The 20519-nt window shown below is 34.6% G+C and overlaps 1 protein-coding gene across 1 annotated transcript; it reads left to right on the plus strand.

The window, feature by feature from the left end:
* The first annotated feature begins 3705 nt into the window (after positions 1–3705).
* On the plus strand, positions 3706–18562 carry gnaia (guanine nucleotide binding protein (G protein), alpha inhibiting activity polypeptide a). Its single transcript, XM_051100246.1, has 9 exons — positions 3706–4169; positions 10243–10285; positions 10579–10720; positions 10828–10985; positions 13798–13926; positions 14204–14333; positions 14444–14597; positions 17270–17477; positions 17555–18562. The coding sequence occupies exons 1-8, from the start codon at positions 4052–4054 to the stop codon at positions 17458–17460; spliced, it is 1065 nt and encodes a 354-aa protein (XP_050956203.1). The 5' UTR covers positions 3706–4051; the 3' UTR covers positions 17461–17477; positions 17555–18562.
* The last annotated feature ends 1957 nt before the right edge of the window (positions 18563–20519 follow it).

A 20519-nucleotide genomic window follows, 5' to 3' on the forward strand; every position in this document is an offset into this window, starting at 1 on the left:
TTTAACATTCTTCACTATATCAGTGCAAAGAGTAATACCTCACATATGCAGTTAAACTTATATAGTAATATAATGGATATTCATTACTGTTACCCAGTTTCATTCCTGTTACTATTCATTTTTTCTTAAAACAATTAATTTATCTGCACCAATAGGCTTGTGGTTAGTGCGCCGACATATAGCACAACTGTGCTTGCGGCAACCCGAGTTTGAATCCCGTCTCGAGGTCCTTTGCCGATCCCGCTCCCCTCTCTCCACCCAGTACTTTCCTGTCATCTCTCTACTGTCCTGTCCATTAAAGGCCCAAAAAAGCCATATAACTAAAAAAAAAAAAGTTAAACCACTATTTTTTAAATTAAGTTTGGTCCATCATGTGTCCCATTGTTTAATAAATTGTATCACAAAAAAATTGATAAACTTGAGGTTTGAGTCACCTTTAACCCTGTCCCTCCCATTTTTGAACACAGACATAAAATTTAAAAATGAATTGACTTAAAATTTTATAATTCATGAATGAAAACATTTTGTAATATGATTTTGATGTATATTTTCTGTGGTAATGCAAAGTCTGATTTTAAAAATGCCTTTCAAAGGATGATTTTTGAGATTTTAAGTTTTGAACTGATATATAATTTCTTATGATTTCTAAAACGTGAAGAAAGTCTTTTTGTGACAAATGTCAGAACCCATGTTATAATGCAGATTTTTTTAAGTTGCACTCTTGAGATATATTAATCTATTACTTTTCCTACATAATTTGTAACACAAAAGTATGGTAAAATATCTATTTAGGAGTCTTAGACCTTCCCAACGATGTATAGTCTGTCATGATTAGATTAGGATTTATTTGTAATATGGTGAAGAAAACCAGGGGACGGTGACAGTTAAAGGGTTAAAATGAAAAAATGGGTTTGTGTACTTTCGAAAAATACACCTTGTGTAGATAAATAGTTTTTTTATGATAAATATTTTTTTTTTTGACCATGAAACCAACAATTTCTTTCAAATAAACACCTGCCTGAGGGGAAAATAACGGAATTTGTTTGATATTTTTAAACATGTTTTTTAAAAAGACATAAGAGTTTTGGTAACAGGACTGAAAAAAATCTATCCATCTTCCACTGTTCTTTCTAGATAAAGTTGTAAACTTTATCAGCGCTTTCTCTGTTATTATCTCTGCACTGTTACACTACCTTGTCAACATGTACACCATAGAAGAGAAGTATTCAGGTCATTGTGTGTATGGATTAGTGGCTTGAATGATTCTGAATTATTTATTTGTTTCTGAGTTATCCATGCTATTCCATCGATCAGCCGCATGGTGGTACTGCAGAGCAGGGTAACACTGAATACTCCCTGTCTCGTCTGGCGTTTAAAATAAATCTCAATTACTGTAAAATCTCTTTCCAGAGTTAGCTTTCTGAGACACGAGATTAAAGATAATTCAGCTAAATGCCAACAAAACGACCATGAAGCTTGGAATTAGTGTATAAACGCGCCATTCATTTAAATATAATAGACTGCAAAGATAAGCAAACCCTACCCCACCTTCAAAATAATCACAAACACTCACATACGCACGGGTATCCCCTCAGGTCCTGTTTCAGCAGTGTTTCTACATTCAAGCAGCACAGCAAGCAATCAGTACACATGCTTAACAAGTCTCACCACGCTGGAGAAACAACAATTATCCCTATTGTCTCATCTCACTTTATCATCTAAGCATCATTAAGTGCATCACATTTCTAGTGCAAAACATGTGTATGATTATGTCACTTTATTCTTTAAAATGAAATTTAAATAGATTGTAGTAATAATACAATAATACATAATACATATGAAAGTCACCCAAGGCAGACATTTATGTCTTTCTGTTTTTAGACGAATAACCCTATACAGTAAAAAACAAGACTTTTCCAGGGGTCAACTTACTAGGAGTAAGTTTCAAGAGTGAGTTTTGCCTAAATCTAGTCTGTAATTCAATGTGTATTTTAAAGTCATAACAATGAATGACACTATAAATCAGTGTAATGAATGTTCAGTCGCCATGATTACCCTCTTTTTAAATGGGTTGAATGCTCCCTGCCTTCCATTGTGGTTCTTTAGGAAAATACACCAGTCACGGATATGTGGGGAGACTATGCGCGATGGTTTGCATGCTCATGACATTTGAAATTTAAATAGTATGTAAAATAATAAGGCTGGCTATGATAATATTTCTAAAGCTTATGTATGAGCTCATCTTTTGATTTTTCTTATGGTTATGTGTCACCTATAAGAAAATCGCTTTTGAATCCATTTGAATGTGGTTAGACCTGTGACCCGACCGACCAGATGTGGCCTCATTTATCTCACCAAATGGAGCCATTTCCTCCATAAATTATTCACCAATCTATGCAGACACTAATGTAAAAAGAAAAAAAAAAAAAAAAAAACATATTGTGAAACAATACTGTACAATACAAAATAATGCAGAGTTGAAACACTATTGTGATGATATTAACTGACATCATTTTTTTTTTTTTAATTAATTAAATTTTATTTGTTTGTCATCATTGACCACCACTACCATAATTTAATTTCATTAGTAATTATGATAGTCCATAGTTAAATTGGGGGAAAATGTATAATAAACAATTATTAATATATAATAATGTACTTTAAATACATAAAAAAACAATAAATAATTTATATATATATATATAATTATTACTATATAAATAATGTAAATAACTTTCAAATAAATCAAAATGATTAAATTCGAAATAAATTAAATATTATGTATTTTATTAAGTATTTTATTAATGTATATTATGAAATATTTTAAAACATTGACCTTTCCAGAAAGTGAATTAAATAATGTATAACTATTAGTGTAAAAATTGTTAATAAAGTAAGAATATACAAATAAATTAAAAATGAAATCATGAATAAGCCTTTTAAAGTGTTAAATTGTGGAAGATTTTATTTTATTTAATAATATGTAAATATGTATACATATAAAAATGAAATTAAAAATGACAAAAACAAAAATTATGAACCAGTATTTTAAAACATTGACATTTCCAGAAAGTTAATTCAATAATATATAACTATTAATATAAAACTAATGTTAATAAAGTAAGAATATACAAAATTTTATTTACTAATATGTAAATATTAATATATAAAAATGTAAATTAAAATGACAAATGAACAAAAATTATGAACTAGTATTTTATATTATGACATATTATGCTTTTTTAAAAGAAATGTAGTTAAATAATATACAAGCAGTAATACATACATAATGTAAATACAACACAAATAACAAATAATTTATATAAATAATAATACATTTAAAACGTCCAGATAAGTAAAATGAAATATTATGAAAATAATTAGTATTTTGAAAGCACATTAAGCTTTTCAGAAATTCAACTAAAATTTATTTTTATTCTTCTCTGAATTGTTAAACAGTCAACTCAACACTAAATAACAATACATTAGTATTACAAGTGAAATAAAATATAAACATATTTTTATAAAATATTTTGAAAACGTAAGCTTTTCTTTTCTACTTCGAATTTGTTAAACAGTCAAATCAACACTAAATCTGCTTTCAGAACGACTTGGGTTTAATATGCGCGCACACACCCTCGCGTGCACGGCCAGCGGGAGCGTGCATTCCAGGCGCGCGGGCGCGGAGGGGGGATTTATGTATGAAAAGAAACAGGAAACTCCACCGATCTGTTCGCCACTTCAACAGCAGTGGAAGAAGCGGAGTGTGAGACTAGGCGCTAATGACTCAATTTTCACCTTATTTTTAATCAACCATGGCGGTCAAGGCACTCGACTGATTATTGTCACCTTCCGTGTTTGTTTTTTTTAAACTTTAGACACTCCAGCGCTTGGAAAACGCAAGTTTGAAGAGCCCGTGTGCGTGCGTGAAAGAGTTGGGCGTGAGACGTCGGGGTGGCTCCCTCACTTAAACCACTTGTGCATGATATTTCTTTCTTGCTCGCATTTTTAGCTTCTTTTATCGTCCGAAAGCGTTTAAAACTCCAGGAAAATGGGGTGCACCCTGAGCTCGGACGACAAGAGCGCCCAGGAGAGGAGTAAAATGATTGACAAAAACCTGAGGGATGATGGAGAGAAAGCGTCGAGAGAGGTCAAGCTGCTGCTGCTGGGTGAGTTAGCCGCTCCGCTAGTCAATTAAAGCTCGTTAAAGTTCACTTAACAGCAGACGTAATACACTTAACCACTGGATTTAATATTTCAATAAGCTATAAGTGAAGAATAAAGAAGTTAATTGCATATTTATGGACGTTGGAAACTTTTCTGTCTGTAGTTACTGCGATAGTGTCTCGGCTAGCATGTGAAGCTAATCCACTCCGTATTAAGTTTAATCACTCGAATCATTCAACACTGCGTTTAATAGTCTACATTTTTCTTTTTTACGTTTATGTACAGCACAAACGAAATTATTAAGTTATTTTGTCTGTTTTCAGTCGTTTATTTTGGCCTTGACCTCTTTAAAGTACCGGTTTGCATATTTGCCAAACGGCCGGTTAGACGCAAACGGCTCACAGCTAACGTTAATCCAGCCAACAAAAGACTAGTTTAATCTAATCTAATCCGAACTGCCTGATTTACTGAGATAGATCTGATGGATTACCCTAAACCTCATCCAATTATGATAAATGAGCTTGTGCATATGGAGGGTCCTGCTGGGTGCTTGGAGTAAACTGGAGAGGATGATGCTAGATGGGCTTAAAAAGTGGTCTTGGTGGTTTTACAGATATCATGAGTCTGGAAAGTCTTAAACTTTAATGTATGACTCATTTGAATTATTACTTTCCAACAACAGCTCTTAAATAATTTAGTAGAGGCATAAAAACTCCTTGTAGTCTGGTAAAATATTCATATGACTTTCAGATTATACATAATATGTGTAAAGTAGTTCAGTTTGTTTGTTTTTTCCTTATTACCTTAAAGCAGTAAACTTGTAAATTCAGTGTGATTTACATAGAGGCCACTTGTTTCTCAGTTTCCGATTCCTGTTTTGCATATGTTTCTTCTGTACTTTTCCAGCATTTGTGTGCAAGCATTTTTTGGGACATTGAGTAATGAACCCAAACAATTTTTTTTTAAGCATTTGACACCCTGGACCACAAAATCAGTCATAGGTCGCTTGGGTATATTTGTAGCAATAGCCAGAAATAAATTTTATGCGTCAAAATTATCGTATTTACTTTTATGCTAAAAATAATTAGGATATTAAGTAAAGATCATGTTCCATGAAGATATTTAGCTAATTTCTTACTGTAAATATATATCAAAACTTAATTTTTGATTAGTGATATGTATTGCTAAGAACTTCATTTGGACAACTTTAAAGGAGATTTTCTCAATATTTATTTATTTATTTATTTTTACACCCTCAGATTCCAGATTTTCAAATAGTTGTATCTCGACCAAATATTGTCCTATCCTAACATACCATACAATGGAAAGCGTTTTTATTCAGCTTTCTTTGTAAATCTCAATTTCAAAAAATTGACCCTTATGACTGATCTTGTGGTCCAGGGTCACATTTGTTTGATTTCTTGATCATCGATGGTGTGTACAGCTTTATCATAATGTTTGTTTTACAGGAAATGTCACAAACTCCCTAAAGACAAACACTTGGTGCCGTTTACGTGCAGTTTTATTCATTTTGAAGAGCTGCAGAGTTTAGAGTGTCAGTTTCCTTGCAAACGATCATGCATCTGGCAATTTAATTATCCACTTGTTGTCCATCTTCCCATCAGACCCTTCTTTAAATTATTAGAAGACATAAAACCTCCACTTATGCCATCAAACTTTAGGGAATTGGCAACTAATTATCTAGTTAACTGGATTCCCCCTATGTGCTGATTCATACGCCTTCTGCCTGCCTCCTTCTTGGGTTTGTTTGCTTTTTGGCGTTGTGGATCAACAACATATGTCCCTACGCCTGCTATAAAACAGGCTGGAGTTCCTGTTTAGACTATAGAAGGAACAAATGTTGACCGCCAGGGTTGTTACTAAGAATAAATCCACTGCTGTGAAGAGAAAGTACCTTCATGGGTGGTTATTCAAAGAATTTTGTGTCACAAAAGCCAATGAGTGTCACAAATGCTTATCAAAATGTAATAACTCAGTGAAGATGAGCACGTCTTTACGGTTTACAGCATGTCGATCGTGCGTTGCAGGCAGTTGTTGCTGGTTTCCCAGGAACCAAGAGCCAGTTCAAATTACAGCATCATAAACGCAGCCGCAGGAGACCAAACAAAAGGAGAAACCAGTGCTTTGGGAGTCAAGTTCAATGTGTGGCATCAGAAATTTGGATTGGTGCATTTTAGAATAAAGCAAGCATCAATATAATTACAATGCTTATGATTAAAGAGGGAGTTCATTCAAAAATGAAAATTTTGTCGTTACTTACCATCATGTCGTTCCAAACCCGTAAGACCTTCATTCATCTTCAGAACACAAATAAAAAATATTTTTGATGAAATCCGAGTGCTTTCTGACTCTGCATAGACAGCAACGCAACTGACACGTTCAAGGCCCAGAAAGGTAGTAAGGACCTAGATAAAATAGTCCATGTGACATCAGTGGTTCAACCGTAATTACATGAAGCTACGGGAATACTATTTGTGAGCAAAGAAAGCAAAAACAAAGACTATTCAACAATTTCTTCTCGGATTTCTTAAAAAAAAAAAATTCTTAATTTGTGTTCTGAAGATGAACAAAGGCCTTATGGGTTTGGAACAACATGAAGGCGAGTAATTAATGACAGAATTTTCAGAATATTTAACTTTCAATGGTTATTATTGAAGTAAGGACTGGAATATTATATTGATGTAGGCTACTTTGGTCTGGGGGCTTTAAGAAACCACCCAAAACACCCTGTCAACCTCATAGCAACACCCTGGTGTTGTTGCAACTAGTTTGGCCTGCATTGCAGTTTTCTAGCTTTAGTTTGAAAGGCTCTGCAAAATTTTGCGGGCATTATTTTAAAATATAATTTGTACGATTTGGAATTTTGTGTAAATGTGAAACATTTACACAAAACGTTTAAATACTCAGAAGTTTAAATACTCAGAAGTTTTTAAACTTTTTTTTATTTTATTTTTTTTTATTGGCAAAATCATTGCATTGACAAACCGATGCATTTATTGCCACAATTTGGACAGTGAACATTTATTTTTAAATGGTGCTTTTTGGCATTTTTGTTTTTATGATTATATGACAGTATAGAGATGACAGAAAGCAATTCTGGGAGAGAGAGAGAGAGAGGGGGTGAGCGGTCCTCAAGTCAGGATTCGAATTTGGGACGCCTGTAACGCAGCAACGCTATATGTCAGTGCCCCACCTACAAGGCTATCAGCGTCTACGAACAATGATTTTATGAAGGCAAAATTTTACTGAAATTTGCAGAATGTAGTGATTTGTGAAGTACAGTGCACATAGTTGTTGCTCAGTGTCACACATTTGCACGAAAACTTAACCCAATGTGAAATCTGTGTGTAAATGTCTTTGCACAAAATTCCCAATTTTTTAATTAAAATGACTGGATTTCACTTGCAAAGTTCTTTGACAACTGTAACTGTTGATTATGTGTTACGAACATTTTGTTTGCTTCTCAGGAACCATTTTGGCCTTTGTTGTAAGACGATTAATAGTGTAGATGAACATTAAGTGCCACAAGACTTTCATCAACTCTTGTGGGAGGTTTGTGGGGGTCTCTGGGGTAAATGCAGCACTCTTGTGTTCAGTCTCCTCGCAGTAGTGTTTGAATCTGTGTGAGAGATGCTGATGTGGCCTAATTGCTGTGTTTGTGCTTTGGGACTGAGAGTAAGAGACGTCCTCCCTCAGGGACGTCCTCAACCACAACTGAGATGGTTAATTGAAACGTTTGCTCGGTGAACGGATGAACTCTAGTATCACGGAAGGCGGAGATTTGTATGAGAGTATTGAGATTTTCCTAACCGTACGTAAATTAAAGACCAGTTAGTCTGAAATGAGTCTGAAATTACTAAATTTTAATTTGAAAACACTAAGGTGGTGATTTTCATTTTTTTTTTTTTTTTTTTTTCCCAAATAAAAATGATGGCTAAGTATTTCGATATATAGAAATATAAAGACACAATTTATATATAATTTAATAAAATTGCACTAAAAAATAATTAATTTGTATTGCAAATCAGCATATTAAATTGATTTCTGAAGGATCATGTGATACTGAGGACTGGAGTAAATGATGCTGAAAACTCAGCTGTGTGTCACAGGAATGAATTATAAATATTAAAATGATATTATAAATTGTATAATTTATAACCATTTTAATGATAATGTTAATATTAGTAGGTTATTAATGATAAATTATTAATAACAAGTCATTGCAAATTAGTAATGTCTATTATTATTATTATTATTGTCTATTATTATTATTATTAACGTCACACAGTATTCACAATATTATTGTTTTTACTGCATCCTTATTATTAATATAATATACTATTATAAAAATCCCCTGCTTTAATCGTTTCTAAAGATTTTGATCCTTATATTTGCTCTCTATCGCCTGCACTCAATCCTGCGCTGCCATACTTATCTAGACGTATAGCTAATATTTACAAAAGCCTGTCGGTAATCTCATTACAGTGAGGTGATGTTTAATTAATCTGTTAAGATTAACACCTACATACTTCCACACATCACTACTGACTGTTAAAGCCGGTTGCTTTTATTCCCCTTGTTAACATACAGGGGAGAGAAGTATACACTTAATGGGCCTCATTCATGAACACTAGCAGAATGAATTTTTGTGTAAATCGTTCGTAAAACCGTTTTGATGTAAACTTCATGAATTCATGAAAATGCTCATGCTCAAGCTGTTTTGGGAGGGGAGGGGGGGGACTGATAAGCTGTCGGACACGGGCCGGGGCCGGGCTGGGCTAGGGCCTAAATTAGCAGAGCTGTTGTCTACACTGCACAACACAACCAAAAACGCATGTCACTTGACCATTCAGATGCATGCGTCATCAAGGATGTCTTATTAATGAGAAATAATAAAATGGACTTATTCCTTGGGGTGTAAAAATACTGTAATTTCTTTTTTTACTTTGCAATTTAACCATTACTTTTCTTACACGAGCCTCCGAAATGACATGCAACAAATGAGCATGATGTTATTGTTTACATGGTCATCAGAGATATGGAGAGTAAATGTGGGCAGCCACACCAAAAAAGTCTCCTTTTTGGTCTGTTTACACTGAAACGCAACCCCAGGGTTTTCAATCTAAAACAGGGTCTGCAGCGTTTTCGAAAGTCTCCGTTTTCGAGGGTTGGAAATGCTGGAGTAGTGTGTACACAACCATAGCAAACGTTGCGTGTTTTACAACAAAAATGCACTAGTGTAAACGTAGCTTGAGAAGGGAGTCCAGAATATTCCGCTGTGTTTCTGGATACGCAACTTACATAGTTGTAGTTCATAGGCGGGATTATGCTTGTGCCCCATTTATAAATGATTGGAATTCATTAACATAACACTTTTAACTATCAAATCTGATGTTTGCGAAACGTTTGTCAATCTGGAGGAGAGATTTCGTAAAAGTCTAAGTGTGCAAATTACTCCAAATTTATTTTTATCCTTGAAAACTGGGACCCTGTTTTAGTTTGAAAACTCCAGGGGTTGTGTTTCAGTGTAAACGGGCCAAAACACTTTTGAAGACTGGCTGCCAACATTCGTTCTGCGTATTCTTGACGTATCCTTGATGACGTATGCATCTGAATGGTCATGTGACATGCGTTTTTTCTTGTGTAGTGTAGACTGAGATTGTTTCTGAAATGCAGAAATGTTGTTGATTGGGCCATTTCCAGTGACATCAGCTTTTCCCCCACTTCCCTTTATTTTTAAATCACTTGTTTATCATCATATGAGTGGCAAGGATGCAATGTGACAATATAATTTCAAGGTTTACGTTGATAAGGCCTTCTCCCCACCCAGTTATTACTTGTGGTGAAATCAAAGCAAGGGAAATAAGATGAACCTCCCACTCAATCTGATACTAACAAATACTTTTGCTGAGCTGGCAGAAGCCGCGAATGCTTGATCGTTCAGAGTCAGATCCTCGTACTCTAATTGAGCAGGGAAGGATCTGGAATGTTTGGGTGTGTGTCCATCTGGCTAACACACTCTTTCTTTCTTTCCCCTTTCTTTTTCTCTTACAGGGGCTGGTGAATCTGGAAAGAGTACAATTGTCAAACAGATGAAGTAAGTTTCAACCCCTATTATGTCATCCTAATTTGTCATAATAGTTTCGCAATAGTTAGAAATCATGCAGGATGTAAGCGATAGCAGTGTTTATTTAAATCAAATGTGAATTGCATAATCATTCCATTATGGAGATGACTTATTAAGGGACTTCCCTGCATTTGTCAGGCTTTTATAACTTTTAAAAAATTTTGATCAGCCTCAGTGGCATTAGAATTATACAGCAGGGCAAATGTAGTGATATATCTTCACATTTAACATTTTATATTAATGTTATTGTGTTTTCTCCACAGAATCATCCATGAAGCAGGCTACTCAGAGGAAGAGTGCAAACAGTACAGAGCTGTGGTCTACAGCAACACAATCCAGTCCATCATCGCCATCATAAGGGCCATGGGCCGCCTGAAGATTGACTTTGCAGATCCCGGACGAGCTGTAAGTGCTGCCGTCATAATGTAAACGGGGTTAATGCAGGCTACTCATTTATGTAATACTAAAGTAACAAAAGGAACTCAAGATGCGTTCGATTGGCTGTGTTGCAGGATGACGCAAGGCAGCTGTTTGTGCTGGCTGGCTCGGCGGATGAGGGATACATGACGAGCGAGCTGTCAGGAATCATCCAGCGGCTGTGGAAGGATGGTGGCGTTCAGGCTTGTTTCAGTCGCTCCAGAGAGTACCAGCTCAATGACTCTGCCTCATAGTGAGTGTCCTTTAACCTTTTTGGTATTTATGTTTTCCGCTACGCAGCCCGTTTCCCACATAATGACTTTTGTGCTCCCCACCTAATCCGGCGCCATTTCCATTGTGGCTGCTGATCACGTCAGTGGTTTGTGTGCTGCGTGTGGACGTTTATTTTACATTGAGTTATTATTGACATTATTCCATCCATTATGGCCCATGATTCAAATATGCTTTATGCAAACTTTTCAAAAATGCAAATTTGTCCTGTGCTCTCGAAGCATGCTCTGAACCCTTACCTTTTGCATACAACCCAGATGAATAAGACGTATTCACAATAAACAATTCTATGGAGTAATAAAAATGTAGAGGTGTCTACAATTATTTTTTTTTTTTTTTTTTTTTTTGGTGAATGTTTTTGAAAGAAGTCTACATTCATTTACATATAAATACAGATGGAACAGAAATATTCTGAAAAATTATAATTTAAAAATGTCAATTATTCCTGTGATGGCAAAGCTGAATTTTCAGCATCATTGCTCCAGTCTTCAGTGTGACGTGATCCTTCAGAAATCATTCACATATGCAGCTCAGGAAACATTCTTATGTATTATTAATTATAATTAATCATTAATTATTATCAATGTTGGTAACAGTTGTGCTGCTTAATTTTTGGAAACTGCTACTTTTTTTTCAGGATTATAATGAATCTGATCATTCATGATGAATAGAAAGTTCAAAATAGCAGCATTTGATTGAAATGGAATTCTAATCAATTTAATGCACCCATGATGAAAAGTTTAACTTTGAATCTTAAAATTTGAGAAAACACAAAAGTGGTTTTTGCACTGGGAGAACCTTTTTAAAGTTTCTAGAGCTATTGGCAGAAGTACTCGCTTTTTTAGTGTGTTCGCACCGCAGGAACTAGGAACGTATCTAGTTCTAGGAACTCTGTTTGGGGGAACTAAATTGCCTCCTACTTCAGAGTAGGGTCTAAAACAGTGCTATAGGAGCTACCAGTGACATAAGTAAATGCTGATTGACCAAACGCGTACGAAACACCGGCTTCCCAGCCGTGTAAAAATATTTACACCACGGACATGGAAAACTGCAATAATAATAGCATTTAGCTACCTGTTGTCTGTAGCATTGTGTTCATTTTTCAGCCTTGATGATGTGCAACTTGCAGTGATGGATTTAGATTTTCATTAATCACGCAAATTGTGCGTTTACACACACACACACAAAATCAGCTCAGATCTAGGGCTGAAAAGATTAGTCAATGTTATCGACAACATGAATAATAATAAAAAAGTCGACAAATGTTTTGTCGAGTAGTCGTTTGAACCCATCTGACCTAATTGAAGAGCCTGCAGTAATGTGGTTTGACCAGTGTGGCACTGTGGTGCAAGACTAATTCAGGCCTCCTGAACACAATTCAAGAGAAGACACACACAGTGCTTCACAGCACACGCAGCCAAACCTGAGTGACGTTTGGATGAATATGAAAATATGCTGTGCGCTTACCTCTCAATAACAAAATGAACACGACAAAAGCTGTCAGAGGTGTGAAAGCAGCATTTCAGAACACGTCTGATTTCAGCATTGTGGACGTTTGCACAAGCAGTTCGGTACTCCAGTAAAGCAGTCACGTCATGTTTATTTATGTAGTACTTTATGTAATACCCTCAAATCAAGCTGTTTTACAGTATTATACATTAAAAACCAGTCTGTGTTACTTTCAGTTAGAATTACAAGCTCTCCAGTGTGGAGCTAGCTAATGATAAAATCTTTTTATTAGTGGAAAAAATGTATTTCATTAAAGTGCTAGTTTGGCTGCAGAGATCAAAGCTTGAACTAGCTCAGGACTATTGTGATTATCATAACCCTATAAGGTATTTTAACTCTTTGCCCACCAGTGTTTTTGAGGAAAGTTGCCAGCCACCACCAGCATTTTTGAGGATTTTCCCTAAAATTTCATAGCCCCCAGAACAGACCCTTTACTTTTAAACAAAAAAAATCTGTTTTGTGCTAGCTTCAAGCATTCTTTTTTTTATAAATACTTGAATGTAGGTAAGTTTCAGGAAAAAGCAACATTTTGAGCAAAAAGCTTAAAAAATCGCATTACATCTGGATCATATTCAATACTATTATTAAAGCAGAGATGCAGTAGATTGCACAGTCCTTTACCACTTTCCTAGATTGCCATTTCACTCGATAACATTAGGCATTTTTCATTTTTGTGCTGTTTGTTGATTGCATTACTGTTCATATGCATATGCTTACATATGAGATCGTTCGTGTCTGTCTTCCTCATTCATGTTTTTGAATATGATTTTCAAAAGCTGAAGTGATTACCTTTATTTGTTAAAATATGTATAACTCAGTATTTTATCTACATGCAAAAGCTGAACAATAGATCAAAGTCTTCGAATTACTAATAGATGAAATAATAGATTAGTCGTTTAATCGTTCTAATAATCATTAGATAAACTGATAATCAAAATAATCATTTGTTGCAGCCCTACTCCGGTTACAGCGTCCACCATTCATTGGTTGTTGATGTCGACGTGTAAATGCTGTGAATAAAGACATCACTGTTGGCTGCTTTAGAGTTCCTGCTGCTGGTGCAAAGGGGGAAATTGGTTCTCTAGGAACCACCAAGGAGAACACACACTGTTTTTATTTGTGCAAGTGACATCCTGCGAGTAATGTAGAGCAAGTAATGCAGTATGAATATTTGCTTCGTTTTTAGTGTGAACACACCATTAAAGTCATTAAATAGATTTTGAATAATCTTTTAATGAACTGAACTCTGTATTTTCCGTCTCTAGCTACCTGAATGACCTAGACAGAATATCCAGTCCTTCCTATGTCCCAACTCAGCAAGATGTCCTGAGGACCAGAGTGAAGACCACCGGTATTGTGGAGACCCACTTCACTTTCAAGGACCTTCACTTCAAGTGAGTATTGCAATTGTAATGCAAACACTGAAACTGATGGGGGGAAAAAGTGATTTTTGAGACCTGAGAGTGTGAACTGTGTTTCAACTGTTTGTGTGCATGATTCATGTGCCCGGTTTCAGTTGAGTCATCTGTTTATGCACTATTTTTATCTTAGTCTTTTCTGATCAAACTCCTTTGTGATCACATATATTAAACCAGTATTTACCACAATTCCTAGTAAAAGTCATTGTGTTCAGCGAGAGTGCGTCTCACCACCCACATCTCCTACTTTCAGAATGTTTGATGTGGGCGGCCAGAGATCTGAGAGGAAGAAATGGATCCACTGTTTTGAGGGAGTGACCGCAATCATCTTCTGCGTGTCTCTCAGCGACTATGACCTCGTCCTGGCTGAAGATGAGGAAATGGTGAGCGCTCAAACAAGATCTCTTTTAGTCTCAGCATCACGTGTGTATCGAAACAGAAACTTTGCCTTTTAAAGTTCCTCTCAAACAGTGCTTGATTTCTCCTCTTGTAGAACCGAATGCATGAGAGCATGAAGCTGTTCGACAGCATCTGCAACAACAAGTGGTTCACGGACACTTCCATCATCCTGTTTCTCAACAAGAAGGATCTGTTTGACGACAAGATCAAAAGAAGCCCGCTTACTATTTGTTTCCCTGAGTATACTGGTATGAACAGCTTAAAATTAATTTTTTAAAAGTACAATTTCTGTAGGATTATTTTATTTTGTATTGTATACAAATAAGATTAAGAAAAGAAAAAAAAAATCACAGGTAATCACAGGTGCCAATATACAGAGGTATCGCATGGCTACAAGTGTGATATGTTTATAACGTTCAATGGCATGTGTGTATATACGTAAGAAACGACAACGGAGTGTCTTTAAAAAACTTCTTTTGTGCAAAGCACTTCCTTTTGCCACTGATTCAAAACTGAAGTTGACAGTTTAACAACTAGGAAAGGCTGCTGTCACCATTGATGCCATGGACCTCACATCTCCAAAAACATTAAAGTAAAAATCCACTTCCAAAACAAAGATTTACATATAATGTACTCACCCCCTTGTCATCCAAGATGTCATGTCTTTCTTCAGTCGCAAATAAATTGTTTTTTGAGGAAAACATTTTAGCCTTTTTCTCCATATAATGGACGGATATGGTCCTTGATTTTGAACGTCCAAAATGCAGTTTAAATGCGGCTTCAAATGATCCCAAATGCAGGTGTAAACGATCCAAGCCCAGTCTTATCTAGCAACACGATCGGTTATTTTCATATAAATAATACTATTTATATACTTTTTGATCTCAAATGCTCGTCTTGTCTTGCTTTGCCTGGACTTTTTCCAGTTCATGACAGTTAGGTGTGTCAAAAAACTCCCACCTCATGTTCTCCCTCAACTTCAAAATCGTCCTATATCGCTGTTTTACCTTTTTTGTTAAGGGTGTTTGATCTTCTTTAAATATTAACTTTGCAAACACTGGGTCGGTACTTCTGCAGCGACATAGGATGATTTTGAAATAATTTTTGAAGTTGAGGGAGAAAATTTTTCCGGCATACCCTAACTGTCATGAGCCAGAATACACAGATCAACAATAATCAATAGTTTCACTAGATAAGATCTTTCTTCCTCGGCTGGGATCGTTTGAAGCCGTATTTAAACTGCATTTTGGAAGTTCAAACTCGGGGCACCATATCAGTCCATTATATGGAGAAAAATCCTGAAATGCTTTGCTCAAAAAACATAATTTCTTTATGACTGAAGAAAGAAAGACATCAACATCTTGGATGACAAAGGGGTGAGTACATTATCTGTAAATTTTCATTACGGAAGTGGACTTCTCCTTTAATGCAAGTTTTTAAATGGATCTTATTTTTATTAACATTTATATATTATATTATTAACTGCATATTTGAAGTCTAAATGAGTGCATTCTCACCTAAAAACTTAAAACTACAGTTTGTGACTCAAAAACTGTTTTATTTATGAAATTATAGTGGATTTGGGTGTTTGGCATGACACTCATTGTGAGAAATGCCGCAAGAGGAGTGATACAAACAGTAAAACAGTTGGAGTGCCGATATCACTGGAATATTGCATTGCTAGAAAGAACTGTTGTTTTTAAAAAATTAAAAATAAAAAAACTACTAAAATGATAAAACAACAAAAATTTCTAAAACTTCAAAATGAAAATGAAAACAAAAAGAAAGCATAAAAATAAAATATCTATAATAAAAACAAATATAATATCTCAACGATACAAAAATAACACATGCCTACAATAATATATAAATCTATAATATATACTAGTGTTATTTTAATATCATTGAAACTGTTAATATTTTTAATCTGTGTTTAATATAGAAATGGCATAGAAAGTGAATGATACCAGTTAAAAGTTTTTGGACAGTAAGATGATGATGATGATATTATTATTATTATTATTATTATTATTATTATTATTATTATTAATTTTTTTTTTTTTTTTTTTTTTTTTTTTTAAAGAAGTCTCTTCTGCTCACCAAGCCTACATTTATTTGATCCACTGCAAAAGCAGTAATATTGTCAAATATTTTTACTATTAAAAGTAACTGTTTACATTTTTAAATCTATTTAAATAGAAATTTATTCCTGTGGTCAAAGCTACATTTTTAGCATCATTACTCCAGTCTTCAGTGTCACATGATCCTTCAGAAATCATTCTAATATGCTGATTTTCTGTTTAAGAAACGTTTATTATTAATATTATTATCAATATTTAAAGCAGTTGAGTACTTGAGTAGTTGTTTGTTTGTTTTTTTTTTTTTTTTTTTTTTTGAGTCAGTGATATTTTTTTGGAAAAGAAATTATAAAAATTAGTACTTTTATTTAGCAAGGATGCTTTAAATTGATCAAAACTGATGATAAAGACATTTATAATGTTACAAAAGATTTCTATTTCAAATAAATGCTGCTCTTCTGAGCTCTATTAATCAAAGAAACCTATTTTTAGCATAATGTTTTTTTTTTTTTTTTAAGCATCAAATCAGAATGTTAGAATGATTTCTGTAGGAGCATGTGACAAGTAGTGATGCTAAAAATTCACAGGAATAAATGACACTTTAAAATATATTCAAATAGAAAACAATTATTTAAAATGGTAAAAATATTTCAGAATTGGACTTTTTACTGTACTTTGGATCAAATAAATGCAGGCTTTGTGAGCAAAAGAGACTTCTTTAAAAACATTAAAAATCTTGCTGTTCAAAAACTTTTGACTAGTGTATATTACAGAAAATGTAATGCATTTCCCTATAATATTATGAAATATTCTCCATATTAATGTGTGAAACTCTCTACAAGGATCCAGCACGTATGAGGACGCAGCCGCTTACATTCAGTGTCAGTTTGAGGACCTGAATAAGAGGAAGGACACCAAGGAGATCTACTCCCACTTCACCTGCGCCACCGACACCAAGAACGTGCAGTTCGTCTTTGACGCCGTCACTGACGTCATCATCAAAAACAACCTTAAGGACTGTGGGCTCTTCTAAAACAAACCATCTGACTGGTGAGCAGAAGCACAACATCTTCATTTTTAATTAATTTATTGGTATGATTTTCATGAATCTGTTATTTTGTTTTTAGTGTGACGGCGAGTGGGCTGATGTGAAATCTTTGGGAGAACCGGAGCAGGAGAAAGGTCAACCATGAACCTGAATGTTAAATGCGTTACTTAACTTTATATTTATGTTCTCCAAACATTTTAGAATTTTTTAGAGCGTTTTAGGGAAAAAAAGAGCATTTTGTGTAAAATATTTGTACAACTGTAATTGTTGCTGGAGTTTTTCACCGTTTTTAGACTGACTTTACAGGTCCTTTTATAAGGGGATTTTTCATTCAAAGGGATTTTGGGAACATTATTCTGTCTCTTTCTGTCTTTAAGGTCATGTGCCTTGCAGTTATTGTTGCAGTGCTTTTTTCTCACTTCAGCCAAGTTAAATAAGAGCCGGCTGATATTTATCCACACATCTTAGTAGTCTAGACTATGAAAGCAAGATATTTTGAGACCAAACACCTGCGGGTGATCTCAGAGCTGTGAATTCAATGGGGAAAAAAAATCCAAGCATGTCTGAAACTACTCGCAGGGTCAGAATAGTTCAGAAAACCCTTGTGTGATCCGAGCGCAGCCGTAAGTACGAGTGTGCGTGTTGTCAGATTTGCCTGTGTTTTGGAATGATGGAAAAACTGTGGTGAGCCTGATGAAATGTTTCCTCTGCACCTGCAAATCATGAACTGTTTTAATGGAGAGGCTTTTACATGAATAAGCATTTTTTTTATTGATCAAAGGGAACCATTTTTAAATCCATTGAAAGGGACCAAAGAATTTCTCTTCTGAATTCCTATAACACTTTTCTTTTTTTGCACTAGGTCCACATAGCCATGTTACATAACACATGATTTGATAACCTGTACAATGTAATGTCATATAGAAGCCCTTAGTAGGAATCTTTTCTGATAGTAACACGATCAATTAAAATGGTTTCAATTTCACATCCCTTAAATGTAGGTTCTCATTGGATGGGAACAAATGTTGACTAATATTCACTATTTTGCTAATAAAAATGCTGTTGAAATAACAGCATCCTGAAATCAGATTGAGTTTTTCTTTTCACTTTTTGAGCAAGTAGTCCATTTTTATATGTTGTTTGAACATTAATGAGTGTTGGCAGTGTATGTACAAATCTACCCTATAATTATAAAAATCCATACAGTGGTTTTTTAATGAATCTGTCAAAATAATATCCTCTTTTTCAAATCGAGCCGTTCTCAGATGCCTGTCGTTGTGGCGTCACACCCACAGAGGCCGCTCCCACGATAGTTGATTGACATCAGCATCTTACCTCAGATCACCAATAACAGTCCGACCTCCATTGTTTCAATGTAAGTTAGACAAGAATATCTCTGATTGAGCGATTGAGGTGTTGTGTTGCTGGATGTAATAATGAACATAGTGGTCGTCATTTACTCCCGACATCTGAGCTGCTGAAGATGCAGTGGATTACATTTGTTTGTGAAGGGAATGCACCTTCTGATCTACGTAAATGCGTCTATTTTCGTGTGAATCATTCGTGATCCAGCTTCACTTACAGCAGAAGTGAGTATAAGGTAATTATGTGCTAGTTAGCAAGTTTAGCGGCTAAAGTAAACAGGCTCGTCACTCCACAGAGAGAAGAGAGGGGCGGGGCGAGCAGAGCTCATTTGCATTTAAAGCAACCTTGACCAGAACAGGATGATTTTTGCAGAGCTGATTTTGGCAAGGTAAAAAAGGTGTTTTTTGCACTACCGTTGAGAAATTTTAACCAAAGCATGTTATAGACTTTTCATTAAAACTAAAGAATCATTTCAACTTGTGGAAAATGGGCATCCGATGACCCCTTTAAAGGGATAGTTCAACTAAAAATGAAAATTCTGTCATTACTCAGCCTTACGTCATTCCAAACCTGAGACCTTCGGTCATCTTCAAAACATAAATTAAGATATTTTTTAAAAAATCTGTGAGCTTTCTGACCCTGATTAGACAGCAACGTGACTACCATGTTCAAGACCCAGAAAGGTAGTAAGGACATTGATAAAACTGTTCATGTGACATCAGTGGTTCAACCTTAATTTTATGAAGGGATGAGTCTTGCAGGTTGGGAATGATATGAGGGTGAGTAATTAATGACAGAATTTTCATTTTTGGGTGAACTATCCATTTAATCTTCACCCTCATATGAACCCTGAAACCACATTTGAGTGTTTTTCTTTAAACAGAGGTTTTTAAAGTGTTTGAGATGTCTATAAATCAATGTTTTCCCCACAGGAATATTCTGTAAGAGCTCATGCGTCACACAGCGCTGTTGAAAACATGGAAGCACACTGCACTCTTGTGGCGATGACAGGACAAGGCAGAAATTTGTTTCCCATTGGCAGCTGGGTTTCATGGTTTAACAGGCAGGCGAATTATTTGGACACTTTTAAACTGATGGGGAAATTGGCTTAAAAAAATTGGCTTATCCTCTGTCCCTCGAAGCTTTCTTTTTTCTTTCTTTTTTTTTTTTTTTAACTGAAAATCTATATAAAGCAAGGTTATTTTAGTTATCTAAAGACTTAATAAAATAAATACTTTTTTTCTAATTTCTTGAAAAAATAAATAAAAACATAATCACATTTCTCATTTTATAATTTAGTTTAACTTGAAGTACTAACATAGACCAGAAAAAAAAACTATATGGCTATATATATATATATATATATACATATATATATATATATACATATATACATGTATATATATATACATATATACATATATATACATATATATATATATATATATATATATATATATATATATATATAACAAAACATATAAAAGTGATACAATGAAACTTATGACAGTAAGAATTAGTAATATAAAAATGGATTATATAAAATTGAATGTCATAACATTTTTAATTATATGTAAAATAAACCATTTTAATATAAAGAACTACTTTACTATAAAGAACCTTCATAACATTATATAGATTGAATATCACAACAGTATTAATTTGTGTAATATAAAAAT

Source organism: Labeo rohita, chromosome 25, assembly GCF_022985175.1.
Source record: "Labeo rohita strain BAU-BD-2019 chromosome 25, IGBB_LRoh.1.0, whole genome shotgun sequence".
Classification (NCBI taxonomy): domain Eukaryota; kingdom Metazoa; phylum Chordata; class Actinopteri; order Cypriniformes; family Cyprinidae; genus Labeo; species Labeo rohita.